At 39.0% G+C, this 17,915-nt stretch overlaps 2 protein-coding genes across 3 annotated transcripts in view; one reads left to right on the top strand and one right to left on the bottom strand.

The window, feature by feature from the left end:
- LOC123314189 (ecdysone receptor) overlaps nt 1-17,915 on the bottom strand; it is a 103,521-nt gene that overhangs the window by 68,207 nt on the left and 17,399 nt on the right. The gene's annotated exons all lie outside the window — the stretch shown is intronic.
- Nucleotides 3,834-4,236, top strand: LOC123314192. The gene is made up of 2 exons (XM_044899319.1): nt 3,834-4,085; nt 4,140-4,236. Exons 1-2 carry the CDS (start codon nt 3,893-3,895, stop codon nt 4,217-4,219), a joined length of 273 nt encoding a protein of 90 aa, XP_044755254.1. The 5' UTR covers nt 3,834-3,892; the 3' UTR covers nt 4,220-4,236.

The raw sequence follows: 17,915 nt of genomic DNA on the forward strand, positions 1-17,915 counted from the left end.
CTCCAACTCCCAATTAAAACTTGAATATATAAAGGAGGACGATCCCAATCTCCAGCCTGATTTATCATTGTTCAGCTGTCTTTTGCTTCTCCAATCTGCACTGCACAAACATTTTGTAACATCCATTCTATCGCCAAATAATTTGGCATGTCTACTCACACGTGTGGATAGTAGAAACTGGCACTTTCAGTAAGTGTCTATTAAAAAACCATTGTTATTTTTCTAGGTACCATGCTCTTCAACGCAAACAAATCGATTTTATCACACTACATGACATAAATGAAGACAAGCGTTTGATTGTGCCAACCCAATTATTTAGGATGCATGAGAACCGCGTAAAATATATCAATCTTTCTGGTGGCTCATTTCAATTTCATTGATGGAACATGAACTATGGATAAAAGCAGTTAATAGTACAAATATCCCTACAGCGAATCCAGAAATCCATTTTCATTTCGTTACAAGTAATTCATTAGGCACTTGTGCTAACAGAATATCGAGTCAGTTTTTCACAATTTCCATTCGACTCAATTATAAAATGCAAGATCTTCTTTGCCGGCTTCATAGTACAGTTTTTTGCACCCATACAATCAATGATTCTTCTCATAGTGCTTCCCCTATCCAATGACCTTCTCTTCGGGAGTAGATTTCTTTCTCTCATCATTTTCTACATGTGCAAGATGTAATTTTTGCCAACTGGTTGCCTGAATCGAGTTTGCAAGGCATAAAGGAGAGGTTATCTATTCTAAAGCATGCGACACCAATGAAAACTACAGAAATGTGAGCTTTGATTTTATTCTTCATCAAACAAGCAATAGGTACATCTTACAAACTAATGTGTTACAGCAAAAAGCAATGCAAATAAGCTAATCAGTGCTGAAGCTATACAACATCAAGCCATGCTATATCTTCGGTTAGCAAATCGTATGAAGAGGTTAATGAGGTTGCAAAAAAACTATTAGAGTGAAAAATTCAATCTACAATGATGCAAAAAGCTTCAGGCACGTCCAAAAGCCCATTTGTTTACATAATATCACGGTACTTCACCTCACACTGTAAGTTATCTCTATATCACGAACTCCTATAATAATTCAGCTTAACGATACCTCCAGTTTACAAACATGACTCCCAAACAATGTACAAACTTTCCTATCTCGACTTTTCCAAAGTTATGGCTGTAAACAAGCGATACTCACACAAAACGAAAGACTATATAAACAAACGGCTTCATTCATCCAATCGGTATCGAAACACTGCACAAAATCAAGTACTACAATACATCTCTAACATCTAATAAGTGCCGCACACAAACACCTATAAATTGAGGTCGCAAACAAAGTTTGACGAAACTCCCGGTATATTTTAGCGCGAGATGCACCAAGCGACTGCAGCCTGTACCCGATTAGTTAGATATGCATGCCCTCGTTCCTCTATGTATGTGTATGTGTACATATGGTCTCAAGGACATCTACAATTATATGAGATGCGCGTAGAGTCTGGTTTCTGCGCTAGCAAGCAACGATGCCGCCTATCGTGAAAGTTTCAACGAAATTTCAGCTACTCTCGCTGCTATGAGTCCTTAGACTTGATATTGGGAATCGCTGTCAGTGCAAGATGAGATGGAGGTCATCAAAGTCCACCAGGTGCCTCATTTCTATCATCTTCGCGTTCAGACTGGAGGAAAACTGCATCTTTATCAAGTTAAACCCGACAGGGTCCATCATTAGGATATTTCAGTTATTATCTGTCCCTGACCTTACTTTCATGGGATTTAAGGTCTTAGGGAGCTCATTGCAATTGTGAGAACTTTTGGAAACTAGTTTGAACGTGCGTTGCCATAATGACCCTCATGTAATTGCCATAAGGAGGGGTGTACATGAAGAAAAAGGATTTTTTGTGGGTTATTCTCAAAAACAAACTTCATACACTTCTCATCTTCATTTTGAGTATGTTTTGTGTGGTCGTATCTAGAATAGTTTGCTTTCCAACTTGTGTTATATCTCACATCCAAGTTCCCAAATAAATTGTGGTAGATTGTAGATTTTGAAGGGGTTTGTATTGTACTGCGACCTTTAGATCTATTGTGCCCCAAATCAGAGCTGTTTTGCTCGCTACTTGGTCTATAGCTCACGCCCAAGAGTTCAAGGAGGTAGAAACCATCAATGGAGGTGTATGTTTGAATCTACTTGGTGTGCGTATTCCAACGACCTCACAAGATCATCTCAACGTAGATTCCCTACAGAAACTTTTCGAACTCCAAAAGATTCACATAAATACATTGGCCACCCTAAAGAACCCGAATGTAAACAGGAAGGCCATGTAGCATTCAGAAGTCTCGTTTGTTTCGACAATGTTGCGCGCAGTTGCAATGCTTCAGGTTTGTCGCGCTGTAAATAAACAAAGTACAATAATAATGTCAAGTACAAGTTCAATAGAACAACAACCGTCGACAAAGTGATGAATTGTAGTTACGTGTGAATGGGAACGATTAGATTCAAACGATGAATAACTCGTAGGATGTGGTTTGCATTTCCTCGAAGAGTTTCGAAAGTATCTCTTGAAATCTGAAACGACTATGTTTCATTGGAATATTGAGAAACATTTTGACGTCTCCACACTGGAAATTTTCCATTTCATTCTGTTCACCAAAGGAATTCCTTTCATATGTTTGATGAACGCAGAGATTCCAATGAAAACATCAATTGAAGATGAAAAACATCCCTTTGCATCTGATATTCTGGGAAATATAGATGAGTTGCGAGCAAACTCACGAGGTGATACAGTCTATTCAAACACAAATTTCAATTGATGCGAGCCTCTATGAATAGCCGTATATCGATCCGTTTAGTTCCATTTCCTGTTAAAAGAGGGTACTGAACAACCCCAGCCGACTAAATATATTCATGAATGAATTCCCCCTTCCCTTTCCTGTCAGTCTAAATTTGTTAACGCAGTGTGCATCACCCACAAACTCCAAGGATTTAGTGCTGAAAGCTTTATTAAATGAAATGTGCGACACGGTTGCGTTGGGAATTAGGGGATGAAGAGCTTTATGAAAATTTCATAATCCAGCTCGAAGGACCAAAAATAACTCGAGAGAGTTTTTGGTTTTGTGTGCATCTGAATGTGTTAATATTCACAATTTTCGATCTATGGGCACTATGTTAAAATAAGATGAAACTGGGTATCACGTCCTATATCTCTAGGTTGCGGAGAGGTTGAAACAAGGAAAGAGAGAGCTGTAGAAGAGATGGACTATCGCGATTCAGCGTACCGCTGCGCCTTGCGCTATTGCATTGTAGACCTCTATTCGGCTTAACCTTGAATTGATGCATTGCCCCTCATAGACCTGTTTACTCCAGTCTGGCCCTGATGCAAAACACATTTACACACATAACGTCTACAAATAAATACACTGTGCTATTCATTTACTCGTTATATTGCACAGTGTGGCCTAATCTCTGAAAGCAAAGTCGAAAATAAACTTTACCCAGAAAAGTTTTATCATTTTTATCTGCCCCGTTCAAACAGATCCAGATATATTCGACATTGTATGCCAGAATGCATCACGGTATTCGGGCTTTCACTTTTATTTGCAATTGCATAAAAATTGATAACAGGACTTTGGCGCTTTTGTTGGGCAATCACCTTTATCGGGCTGTAGACAGATTGATATGTTCTTTTTTCAAGGTTGACGCATTAAGCGATTCTCTGATCGAAGAGTAAACCCTAATTATGCCTAAAACCAATCCTTTTTTTCATCCACACTTATGAAGTTTATAAAGTACCACTTCATCTACTAGTGGCTTAATGAAAAATGACATTATTTTATGCTCCACTGTCAGTGGGTCTTGAGTTGTCTTCTCTGACAAGTGTCATTTCTCGTCTGAAAATGTTCAGCAAGGACCGTCTCTTGAGAGCGCTGAATTTGAAGCCAGAAAGACCCATGAAATACCCTTATACACTTGCGGCGCAAATTATGCAGTTCCCATATGCATTTCACCTAAAAAACCAATGGATATGGAGGTATTACGTTTATGCGGTCATCGTATGTGTTCCAGTTTTTTGGAAACTGAATAAAATGGGTTCGTTTCTTGGAATAGTTGATATTTCCGCCATGTTGACTTTTGTGTTTTCAGCTAATTCACCAGGTAACGTGCAGAAATGGAAAGAACTCAAACGACTGGAGAAAGAACATTTGAAACATAGATGGGATTGACACGATACAACGAATTAGGTTTCTATTCCTTCCTTATAATTTGTACCACATATATTCTACTTACTATTACGTATATGTAACTTATGTATTATTGATATACTGCCGATTTTTTTATATACATTGACTTCTTTTGCACCTACATGTTCGTTTTGATTTCCTTATTATGACAGACGGGTGATATTTCGAGGTTTTTTCGTTGTGTTTTTCTATTTGACTAGAAATTGAGGTCATATCTAGAGAAAACAGAGAGAGCAAAACTAGAATGAGATTGAAAATACCTGAAATCGTTTGAAAGAAATGGAATGTTTAAAGACTTCTTGAAAAACCAACTGAGTAGCCAGTTATGAAGGATGGTTGACGAATTGGTATACCCTGTATAAACTACAGCCTAAATTGGTAAAATTTGGAAGAAAATAAGTCGAAAATGATTAAATTTCCAAGGTGCAGGAGGAGATCAGTATGGAACTACTGCCACATTCGTTTTGTCGAAACTTGATTCTTGAACCTGCATTTTTTTAAAATTCGGAGGCGAACTAAAGTAAACCGATTGTTGATTGCTCTGTACGCGAACCTTGAACACCATCCGCGAGCTAATTTTAATGTGGTGTAGCTCCACGAAAACACATTCCTGAGACTAGCTCTGGAAGTTATTTTTACGATATATAACGCCAATATAATTGCCATGCTGAAGTTATAACTCTACTACGCGACATCAAGAATTGAAATCGGCTCAAGACGCCGCTCGTAGACGTAGGTCAGTAACAACGATTGAAATAACGTGGTTCACTCCCCCTTGTTGAACCGTTTGAAGGTTCACCGGGTTCAGACTTGCGATGATGTCATCAGGATCGGTTGCAGATGATCCGTTCGTTATTTTTCGGCCAAGAAGTTGAATGAAGGCGAAAACATGTCTTAATATACGGCACCAAGCTCTCAAACAAACGTATGCTGGAGGATATTTGACATTCTTTCATACGCGGAGACATGGACCTCTCAAAACAATCAGAAGTGGTCGGGATATTTGAACCTTTGAGTTGGCAGCGGCGACGTTTACAATGGAAGATAGGGAATGATAAAATTTCCCTATACTATAGACCAACGAGTGAGGGAAGAAGCTATAGACTCTATTGCTTCTTCCCTCACTCCACAGATCAGGCACTCGTCAGTTTTTGCTACACATATCCTCATTAGATGCTTGTTGAGGCACCAATGCCTTGTAAGGAATCTAATGAGGAGGTTTTGTCATATTCTTGCTAAGATCCAAGGTACTTCTTGGATATCGCAGTGGTGTAGTCCCAAAGAAAGGATTTCTCTCCTTGAAGAGTTGTAGGTTAGGCTCAGCGACGACCAGTTTGATGGACGTTTTTGAAACAGTCGTTCCTAAGTTTTAATAGTATTGTCAAGGAAATCGGTTGGCACGTGTTCCCTCTGTTGCTCGGAGCCTCTTTTATGTACGAGGAGAGAAAATTTACGACCTTTATAATTTTTTTTCAGTTGAGTTGATAGTCAGATGGAACCAAATCTAGTAAATAAAGTGGTTGTTCTACTTATTCAAAATCATGATTACTCCATGGTAATCCCAAAAAACTGAAGCAAGAACTTTTCCAGCAGATTTTTGGACACGAAACTTCTTAGGTCTTGGAGAACCAGAGTGTCGCCATTCCATCGATTGTTGCTCTGTTTCTGGATCATAGGAATGTACCCAAGTCTCATCCATAGTAACAATTCGGTTTAAGAAGTCTACATCGTTTTCAAATCGAGCACAGATCGAACGCGATGCTTCTACCCTTGCACCATTCAAACATTTGGGGATCCATTTTGCAGCAATTTTCTCAAGTCCAAATTGACGTGAACTATATGATGAACGCTTTCGTATGAAAAAATCAGTGCTTCAGTTATCCGTTTTAGCCCAATTTGACGGGCTGATAAAATCATGTCATGAACTGCATCGATATTTTCGGGGACTGACACAGAAACTGGCCTTCCCGATCGGTCATCATCTTCAATGGACAATTTACCTCTTTTGAAGCTTGCAGTCCAATTTTTCACGGTCGCATACGAAGGACATTGACCACCAAGGGTATTAAGCATATCTTCGTAAATCTCCTTACCTCTTAACCCTTTTGAATACAGGTACTTTATGATGGCTCGATACTTCAATTTTTCGATTTTCACAATTTCGGTGGACATCTTCCTTCTTTTAATTTATTGCGTAACTTTGGTTTACTTTTTTGACCTCAAACTTCACACTTCTAATGAGTTATTGTTCGTTGCTATGGTAACGCAATATTTTGTATATGCATGGAACTGGTCTAGGCTAACTAGATATCAATACATCCTCGTATATAGTTATACAGTATAGTATGAACGGAATTCCTCATTTTATGAGAGGCTTCAATTTTTCGCTAACCGATCCGTGAAGAGCGAAAACAATTTTTCTGTCCCTGCCTACTGGTTCTTTTTAAAGAATAATAAAGTAACCGACACCTGCTTGAAAACGATCCAACGTAAAAAAAAGGCGTACTTGACGAGTCCGACCTTCTGCATCGAGGTTGAACACGTCGTCATTTTTACGCTGAACTAATTTCGTCGAATGAAAAAAATTAATTGAAGCTTCTGAAAAACAAGCTCGGATATTTGGACGAGGTTCAAACGTAATCGTTCCGGTATTCCAGCATCTACGACCACAACGATGGAATCTGAAGATTGGAAAAATAGCAAAACAAATTTGAAAGCGAAGGGACGGGAGTTTTGTCCTAAACATTCAACAGATAAATATAGTGAACCCAGAATTGAAACTGTGCCAGCGGTTTTATTTATAGCGGCACATTTTCAACACTATATTGTTAGAAAGATAATAAATTTGGCAGAATGCAGCGGGAGCAGGTATAGGTCGTCGATTGCTAGATTAGAAATTAACCTATTTTTCGAACGTCTGGCCAGCTGATGAACCTGTTTGTTTTTTGGATCAGCAACAGATGAATGGGTTTAGGCAGAGATGGATTCCTTAGCTCTGGTCTTTTTTTTTCGATGCAATATATTTCCCTCTTGCAATTATGGGGTAGCACCACTACATTTTTTATGATTGCCTTCACGCTCTCATAGAATAACTGCCCAATATCGATTCTGTCAGTTTTCTGGTTTTTTGAAAGGAAATAGCTCTTCAGGTGCCATCTTTCGGGAGCTCTGTTCTGTTCGTCAATGCTTTTCCATTTTCCCAAATCTGGATCCAATTTCACCTCTAAGTTTTCCACGATTTCTTGAATCTCATTCAGATGAAGGGAATCGGGAAACCCTATTTTCTTCAAAATGATTTTCTCTCCATGAATTCTCCCTCGCTTTCACGCCTCGTCGATTTTTTGTCTTCCCGAAATCCCACGAAGTTATCAATTTCAGCCAGAAATAAACATCCCTTTAAGCATTCCGTTGGACATTCAAAAGAAACCGCAGTTGTTTTTTGATGCCCCAATTTCCATTTCGTCCGACCACTTTTCGTCTTAGGAGTGTTCTGGAGTTGAATTCTACGATGTAGATTCACTGCAGTATTCCCAAATAGTCAATAAGAAATTCTTCAGTCTAATTGAGAATCCATGCTTATTTCAGCCTTGAAATATTCAAAAATAAACCGAAACATCCTGAAAAACGTTAATGAAACATGTTCAGCCATCCATCATCTATACAGAAAGAGTACCATGGATGTCTTTCGGAATGCAAAAAACGCTGGCATCCAACCAACACCCGACACAAAATAATAATTAATTTTTTTCTCGAACTGGCACTGCACATTTGTTCGAATCCGAAGAGTTGCCTCGGACACCCAGGAAAACGCCACAGCCAGCCTCTTTTATGTTAAGTAAATTGCCTTGTTTTGCATCTCCACATACCTATCCGCGAAATAAAATTCGGAACGGTTTGAGCAACGGACGTAAATCAAATAGAGGGGACCGCAATCGTGGATTTCCAAACTGGCAATGCGGTTCTGAAGCTCGGCTAGACCATAATGTATGCGCATAATTAAGAGGTGCATTTTAGCGGTATGTGGAATATTCAGGAACTCTGACAGAGTACTGATTGACAGTTAATCCATAACGAATTATCTACAGTCACTAGATCATCGATATTACGAGGATGCATGGATGTCTAGTTAGCCTAGACCAGTTCCATGCATAAAAAAAATATTGCGTTACCATGATTGATTTTTTGGATTTTGGATTCACTAGATTTGTCTCGTAACGAGGAGGTTAAAAGCTGTGGAGGTCTGGTTTGCAGAGCAAGAAGGAACATTTTTTTTGAAAGGTCTAGAGACGTTGCAGGTTCTCTGTAATAAATGTATCCAATTAAGAGGAAAATATGTCGAGTAATAAAATATTTTGACATTGAAATTTTATTTGGTTCTACAGTAGGCTAAGAATTTTTCAATATATCCTCGTATCTGAGAACTCATCGTTGTGATGAATCAGTTCACTTCTTGAACAGAAAAGGCGCTGAGAAGTGCTGAGAGGCTGTCCCTTCATCGAAAGAGTTAAGAAACCGTCTTTTACTGGGGTTGTATCACGTGGTCTACCATACCTGGGTCTTTAAAAGTTCCATTGGCAAAATACTGTGAAAATAAACTTGATATCACAGTTTGGCTATCATTGAATGAATTGGCCGTTTTCACTGCTCATCTTCAAAGACTTTACTCCTTTATACAGATACAAGAAAGGCCACAAGATGGCAGCAAGAGCAGATTCCACAATGAGCAACTTAGACTTAAACCTATCAAGCAGCGATTTCGAGAGATTGCAATTTTTGTACTTCTACTTGAGAAAGGTGGATGAAACTGCAGGGGTTCAAAGGAGATGAAGAATAACGAATCTCCAAAGCCCAAAACTTTTTCGTCCGAATATTCAGCCAAGGATCATCTCTCGCGCCATTTCGAGGCATGCATAACTCCTCAATCATCCAAAGACGTTGCCTCGGTGCATCCCACAGACTTATTTTTGGGCCTGTGCTCAATGGATTGTGTAAACTTCGATCCATGCGTCAACAAGCGTCGAAAAAGAGGCGTCGGTGCCTCGGCAGCGGGAATTTGAACTAATAAAACACGGTTGAAGGTTGAATCGGTTTACAAAATGAACGACTCCGGTATCGTATCAATATTATTGCAACGCACAAAGTCAAGAACGGTCCTTGTAACCTCGTTATGTGTGCATCTGGAATGTATAAATACAGCTCGCCGTATAAATAGACTTGGAACTCAGTCGGGAAGACGCTGGGTCCAGACGCGAGTTTTGAAAGCGTCGGGATGCTGGAAGTTGTAGGTGTCACTAGTTGTCCTCTCAGGATAAATGATGTTTCTTCGAGTTGGAAGGGTTCTAGATCGTACCAAAAGGAAATGATCATAGGAAATGGCCCCCATACGAGTTTTAACTGCAACTTTCGAATATAACTCGTGCAAAATCGCAGACAAGTATTTCAATACCTGATTACTGCAAATTTAACCCACCTTTAATATCTCACCTCGACATTTTCGTTGTGAATTAAATTTTCTCGGTGAATTCAATGCGCAGAAGGGAGCCAAGCTTTTCAAGTAGATATATAGAACAATTCAAGCCACAGCGAGTGTTTCTAAATACGCAGCCAACCATCGGCAAATCTGCGGAACCGTGTGGTTTAGCATCCTTGTAGGACGGCCTAAATGGGTGTTTATCTGTCATCTTTGCTTGTCGAATCTATTCCAGAATCGTTATTCGGCTGTTTCGAATGACTAAGATGAAAATAATAAACATCCGCGTATGCTTTCATCGCGAAATTTTGGCAGACGCCATTTCTGAATGTTGCCGATAATCGATCTATGCATTCTGATGTTGAATGCCGAAAAACGTGTTACAAATCTGAATTTTGGATGTTTTATCTCCACAGAATCGAAAAGAATTTCAACTAGAAAAACAACGAGGTGGGAAAGTTTCAAAATAGGATTTCCTGTTTCTCAGAATCAAAATTGCGTAAATGCATGACTTAATGGTCTGTCCCCACTAAGGCTTCGATACGAGAGAAAGTCCATGAGATCACCAGATTATCATCGACTGGCGCCTTAATTTTATTAGCGTCTGATATTTGTTTCGGATTTTTTATCGTCAAAGTCGGTGACCCCTTTTCAATGTCCAATTCATCTTGATAGTGACTTATCAGGATGCTTCACTACGATCTGCATTGTCATAAAAATTATTATCTTTTAAGGAGTGAATTATTTCCGTTGATAGATATTGAAACAAGATAGGAAATACTCACAGATATAGTGATGAAATATGTGTTTACCTGGAAAAAAAGATTCTATCAATTTTGTGACACACAAATTAATTCTACAATATTTTATATTATACTCGTGAAAAAACACATTTCATTGTCGATCTCCTTAGTGTTTACTAAGATCTTTATGATACCGATGATATACGAATCATTAGGTTAATTCATATAACTTTTTCCCTCAAATATCATTAGGTCCCTTCCCACCAAAATTTGGACTGTCACTGCTCCTGCCCAAGCCATATATTGAAAAGACCACATCCAGTTTCATTCTAATAACTCACAAATTAATGGGAGGCAACGTCATAAATTACATCTTGCGTGTGAAGAATGCTTGGAAAAAATTCAAACAAATAAAAAATGGGTTTATTAAGAAATAATTAGCTTTAGCTGGGTGGATTAATGGTAGAGTCCTATCCTGGGAGGAGATAATAACACGTTTTGGTGTATATAGACACTCAGCCTTTCCCACCTTTCATCAGGCGTACGTCACAATCTCCTGAAATTATAAACTACTCAAGTAAAATGAAGGATGGAATTGATCCACCGTGAAATGGTATACCCAGTAGTAGCATCGAGACATGAAATAGGACATAAACAACTTGTTTTTATTAAAGTCGACGAAAAGATGTAGATTTTCTTCGACAAACATAAAAAAATCATATACGTTATGTGACAGATCATTGGAGTAAAAGGTAGACTTCGAAAAAAGATTCGAATCTTCTGTTTTTGGATGTTTCCAACTACGTACTGCATGCTTCATCCGTTTCCATCACGAAAATGTATGTTATTAAGCAATATGAATTGCCTACCACAACATCGAATCCTCCAGGCTTGTAAATGTCAGAGAGTACACTCCGATCTATTTGGTTTGTTCCCGACACCCATTAAATTACCCATCGTAGCATATTATTTATCTTTTGTGTTGTCAGCAGCATTATCGTATGCAGCCTCAGGTCTCTCCGCATATATCCAGTTCTGATTGCCTTGAAGATAGCCTCATTGTGAAGAAACTAATGGAGATTTGTCTGTTGCTAGTATTCAGTTCAATCAAACTCCCACGGCAGGCATCATCAATAAAGGGGTCTTTTTCAAGACGATCCTTTCTGAGAACGTCTCATAATAAGTGACTTCCATTCATTTTGAAATAGCTTATCTCCGAGGCAGATCGCCTTCATTCTAACGTTCATCATTCGAATTCGCTGAGTGGATGACAAGACTAACAATAATTTGTCATAGCATCCATAGCTGCCTGCAAATATTGAATCTCCTTCGACCACAGCTGAGATCCTCTAAGGGTCTTACAACTTATCCACCAAAACCAGAACTTCTAGGAGTGAAAGGAGTGTTCACCAACGAGTTCTCAATTAACCATTTGCACATCTGCATTCAGATCTTTTTTGGGGTCTCTTTGTTCGGCATATATGAGAATCAGATACTCAAAACAACCACAACACAATTACAAGGATAATTGAAAAACCTGTATACTTTCTTCCCTTCCCCAATCCGAATTCACCCAAAATTCTAGCTTAACCTATATCTAACCCTTCAATTTGTCATGCCAAAATTCGGTTAAATATCCAACAGTAACAATCTCCTATTTCATACGATGGGATCAGTATGAAGATAATAACTCAAACCAGTTTAATCTAACAGACAAATTATCCAAGTTGCCACGTGCATTTCCTCTATCATTCGAATATTTCCGGAATGTGCCACTATCAAATCTCTTTAATGCGCTCCAGTCTATAAAGCCCGAATTAGCTCGGTTAGATCACAAGTAAAATTGCCGGCATTACAATATCACAATAGATGCACTGTAAAGACCTCTTTGTTCCAGGCTAACTGGGGCAAACTAGCGCACTATGCATAGTCTCCTCGCAAACTTCGAATGTTATTTGGACAATATACAGCTTAGCCCCGAAGAAGACGGAGTGTAATAACATTTTATAGGGCCAAGTGCAATGAGGATGGAAAATGGAACTCCCTAACTTGTACTCACTTTTATTGGTTCCAATTTAGAAGTTTCTCAGTTCGAGGATTGTCTGAGGAGTTAATTTGGGCATGATAGTTTGCGATACTTCCTGAGCAATTATGTTATTTCGAGAAATAGCACTTGGTGAGGAGCATGTAAACAATTCACTGACTTATACTGTAGTATAAGGGCAACTCACGCTCAAGTCCAGGGATCTCATGTTATGAAGAATGCTGGTTTCGAGAAGTTTGTCACAAGTTTGAAATTTCCCATATTTTTTGTCAGTTCAATAGGTTCTGTATGGAGAATACCAGAGAACTATGTTGTGGAGAATTTATTATCAAATCAACTGGGCTCGTCAGTTTCCCGGGCCCTCTCTTGATTGTTTTTCGTGGTTAGGCCTTGAACATAAATCACCCTCCGCCAAACAACGTCAGCTTGATCTTTTCTGGTGATTAAACAGGCAGCGTGATCCAATTTTCATGCACACTTTCACTTCCTGCGAAATTTTAATGAAAACCTGCGGTTATCGCCTGGACAATTTATTTTTGCACTTGGCACCTTTCTCTGACAGCTCCTGATCAATTACCGCTGTCATTCAGGAGTTCGAGGGTCTTTAATTGGGAACGTGCGAGGCGATAGCATGGAGACCTTGAAGTTTCGGTAAATGGAGGAATGGTTCGCCAGAAGTCTTCCAGTTCGAAAAAGTAAAACCGTCGAATTGGGCTAAAACGGATATCTGAAGCACTGAATATTTTATACGAACGCGTTCATCATCATCAATTTGGACATGAAAAACATTGCTGCAAAATGTTTGAATGTTGACCAAAAGCGTGCAAGGGCTTTCGATCTGTGCTCGATTTGAAAACGATGTAGAATTTTTAAACCGAATTGTTACTATGGATGAGACTTGTGTACAATTCTACGATCCAGAAACAAAGCAACAATCGATGGAATGGCGACACTCTGGTTCTCCAAGACCTAAGAAGTTTCGTGTCCAAAAATCTGCTGGAAAAGTTCTTGCTTCAGTTTTTTGGGATCGCCATGAAGTAATCAGGATTGATTTTTTGGATAAGGGTAGATCAATAACCGGAGATTACTATTCGACACAACCGACCAATCTACGGGAAAAAATTGAAGAGAAATGACGCGGAAAGCTATCCAAAGGTGTTTTGTTTTTGCAGGACGACGCCTTTGTATTCAAATCTCATGTTGCCATGCAAAAAATTCGTGATTTGGGGTTTGAACTACTAGAACACCCCCCTTATTCACCAGATTTGGCTCCATCCGACTATCATCTCTTTCCTCAACTGAAAAATAGTTTAAAGTCGTAAATTTTCTTCCAACGAGGAGGTAATAAAAGCTGTGAAGGTCTGGTTTGCTTAGCAAGAAGAAACATTTTTTTTTGAAAGTTTTAGAGACGTTGCAGGTTCGCTGTAATAAATGTATCCAATTAAGAGGAGAATATGTTGAGTAATAAAATATTTTGACATTGAAATTTTGTTTGGTTCTATAATAGGCTAAGAACTTTTTAATATATCCTTGTAATTCTGCTACTTCAGTGGTTTGGAGTTCAGTGGGAAAATCAATGAAAAATAACCCATAAAAATGTATGAGCCCTGTAGAAGTACCAAATTTGCAGCTAACAAGAACTATTTGACTGAACTTTTCCCCTATCGACTCCTTCATGCTCCAGATTCAAGACCATGAAATCGATCTCGTCAAGACTGCCAAGAAGAACGCATCATCCTCAATTGAACGGTCGGAGAACACACACACACACGTACTGCATTCACGGCCCGTCCCTGACAATCTGTGAATTGAGTAACAGTTTTTATAACTGGCCAGTTGAGTACTCGATCCTTACACTTTCTTTTATTCGACGGCGAAGCGGTGAACTCGTTTGGATGAACAGAGAAAACGAGGGCGATGTCTGACCTAAAAACGAGGAGCTCCACGACTCTTTCGGCCTCGGTTTTGGCTTCGAGATAATCAGCACATGACTGCGCCAAGATGAGGTGCAGAGGCCAGGAAAGTTCGAATATTTTATACTCTCTTCTTGGCTTTTCGTCTGTAGAAGAAAAAAAAAGATTAAATAGTTTTTTTCCTCCTGAAGATGATAATAAAATGACCCTCAAGTTTGTATTTGCTGAAGACAGTTCTTCAGGTTCAGCTAGCTTGCTCTTGAAGAGATTTACCTCAGCGGCATAGTTTTCTGTTCATTTCGATAGAAAAACCCTCTTCATCATCCTAAGTCTGTTCGAACTTTTGATTCAAGTTTAGCTTCCTTCCAACAGTAACTGGCATGCCCACTTGGTGTGAATTTTGTTAAATACACAGTACAACTGGAAATGACAAGGTCTTGAAGCCCCAGTCGGTTATGATGTTGAGAACTGCTTAGTGATGATGCCCTATCTTGTCTCTGGATGTTTAGCTCGGAAATGGAGAGCAAACCCTTCTGCAAGGAAGGATATCTTGTTGCTTGTTGCGTCCATATCATATATCACCGCTCTTTAGATTCAAGGAATGCCAGGGGAAATTGAAATCTCATCTTCCACGTGTAGTGAGAAGATATTTCAGCTATACACGTGTCAATTTTCAGTGGCCTTGAGTGTTGTCTTTCAGTCCAAAGAGGCATATGTGTTAGAGAATCATGTAGTCACCTAACACAACCTCAGGAACCGATAGAGAAGCCGCTCCTACTTCCTTGACAAGGAGACAATAAATAATAAAGTCATATATCACACCCAACAGATTCCATCTGCACGCGGCCGTTTTCTCATTCGGCAAACTCCTGCCTTATAATTATTGTTGCAAAAAGTAACAATTCCTCGTGAGTGCAGTCGATCGCCAGCAGCCTTGAGCGAAATTCTGGATCGTTGGACGCTGCAAGTGAGCAAGAATAAACGATAGTGCAAGGCCATAAACGTGATTAACAGTCTTGGACATTGCGGCTATTAATTTAAATGGACCGACAATGCAGTCGTTCGTTACCCCCCAGTCTTATTAGTTGCTCCGTTGTGATATTGCGAAAGATCACTCGATCAATTTTCTCGCCGCTTTTGGATTCTGTTCAGCCGATGACGTCGTGGCTTCGGAATCGGCCTTCTGGATCGTTCTGCAGCTTTCACCAGACGTTGAACCACGAACTTGGGAAAAACCCTTTTTTGCGCCAACTTTCCTTGGGGGGAGGAATTCTTAGCCTACTATAGAACCAAACAAAATTCCAATGTCAGAATATGTTATTACTCAACATATTCTCTTCTTATGCTTTTGAGATTTGTGTGCAGGAGAGTTTGTCCTGCAAAAACAAAACACCTTTGGATAGCTTTTCGCGTCTTTTCTCATCAATTTTTCCCGTAGAGTAGTCACTAATGTCGAATAGTAATCTCCGGTTATTGTTCTACCCTTATCTAAAAAATCAATCATGATTACTCCATGGCATTCCCAAGAAAACTGAAGCAAGAACTTTTCCAGCAGATTCTGGGACACGAAACTTCTTAGATCTTGGAGAACCAGAGTGTCGCCATTCCATCGATTGTTGCTTTGTTTCTGGATCGTAGAAATGTACCCAAGTCTCATCCATAGTAACAATTCTATTAAAGAAGTCTACATCGTTTTAAAATCGAGCACAGATCGAACGTGATGCTTCTACCCCTGCACGCTTTTGGTCAACATTCAAACATTTGGGGAGCAATTTTTCTCATGTCCAAATTGACGTGAACTATATGACGAACGCGGTCGTATGGAATATTCAGTGCTTCAGATATCCGATTTAGCCCAATTCGACGATCTGATAAAATCATGTCATGAACTTGCATCGATATTTTCGGGGAATGACACAGAAATTAGCCTTCCCAATCGGTCATCACCTTCAATGGAAAATTTACCTCTAATGAAGCTTGCAGTCCAAATTTTCACGGTCGCACACGAAAGACATTGATCATCAAGGGTATTAAGGATATCTTCGTGAATCTGCTTACCCCTTAACCCCTTTAAATACAGGTACTTGATGATGGCTCGATACTCCAATTTTGCGATTTTCACAATTTCGGTACACATCTTCTTTCTTTTAATTCATTGCGTAACTCTGGTTTACTTTTTTGACCTCAAACTTCGCACTGACACTTCTAATGTGTTATTGTTCGTTGCTCTGGTAACGCAATATTTTTGTTATGCATGGAAGTGGTCTAGGCTAACTAGATATCAATACGTATATGCTCACATACAACAATCCTTCGAAAACCTCCTCCATTTCGAAGAACACTCAGTATTTCCATGAGCCTTGTAGAGTCAACCTGAACATTGGTACCGACACTAAGATGAATCACCTCTACTTGACGTCCCAGACTTGGATTCTCTCCAAATTCATGAATTATTTGGGGGCGTGGAGTGTGAACAGACTGAATTATGGCGTGAATCGTTTCCGATGACATTGGGGCAGAAATACACTGGTCAGTGAAAGTGGTGATGTACCACTAAATGGGAACACCTAGAAGAGAAGTTTTGGCTGAATTTGGAAGAAACGTTCCACTACTTAAGGCTCAAAATTTACAAGAAAAGACTTGAAAACTGAAACTGTGTTTTCATGAATAATCTACCTACTTTGTTGGAGTTTATAGGCAGTCTTATGTCGGGGAATAGATGCAAAGATACCTGTTAGTATTCCTGTGATCAATAAATAAAAAAATAATAAAAGATACTCTGCATACAATAATTCATAACCAAGAACATAAATTTTTTGATAAAAATTCTTATATCAGTAATTGGCTACTAGCCGAACCTTACAGTTATCTCCGAAGCTGCATAAGCAGCAAGAACCTCTTATATCCCAAATTGGCGAGACATAGAAAAGCCATAAATACTGAAATATCATTCATTGTACACGTTAATTCTAAATTGCATAGAGGCTAATAGCCAATTATTATGAAAGTGAATTTCCGGCCAGTCTCCGGTTATAAATTATTTCAGACGTTGCATTTTATTGAGCTTAATACTAAGCTTTCCGTGCCATAATATCATACATGCAATTGGACTGAGGCTACCAGTTTCATAATAATTTGATTTAATGTGTTTCTAACCCTTTAATATACTCATTCTTCAGGGACTATAAATTTTCACTTAGAATGTAGTAAGCAACCTGAAGGATATAATCATGCAATATCTCCAGTCCTTCAGATTCGAGTTATATCTATCTGAAATCTCAACAAATGGATTCGCATGGTTATATTCAAGTATCTATGCTATATCCGCCACCAAAATTCATGAAATTTACAAAGATTTCCATGTAAAATCGTGCAATACTTTTTGAAATTCTACTCGGATCTGATGTGGAGATATTTCTCTGTTTCTTATCTTGACATATGTACGTCTAAGCGTATAATATTCCTTTTATTTCATTCGCAAAACCTGCATGTTCGAGGACTTCAAATT

This window comes from Coccinella septempunctata, chromosome 5, assembly GCF_907165205.1.
Source record: "Coccinella septempunctata chromosome 5, icCocSept1.1, whole genome shotgun sequence".
Taxonomy (NCBI): Eukaryota; Metazoa; Arthropoda; class Insecta; order Coleoptera; family Coccinellidae; genus Coccinella; species Coccinella septempunctata.

Bases quoted from the DNA above. Each gene is read 5' to 3' on its own strand.
- LOC123314192 (XM_044899319.1), top strand. From the start codon at position 3,893: ATGTTCAGCAAGGACCGTCTCTTGAGAGCGCTGAATTTGAAGCCAGAA. The intron at 4,086-4,139 runs GTTCGTTTCTTG...TTGTGTTTTCAG, and splicing joins TTGGAAACTGAATAAAATGG to CTAATTCACCAGGTAACGTG.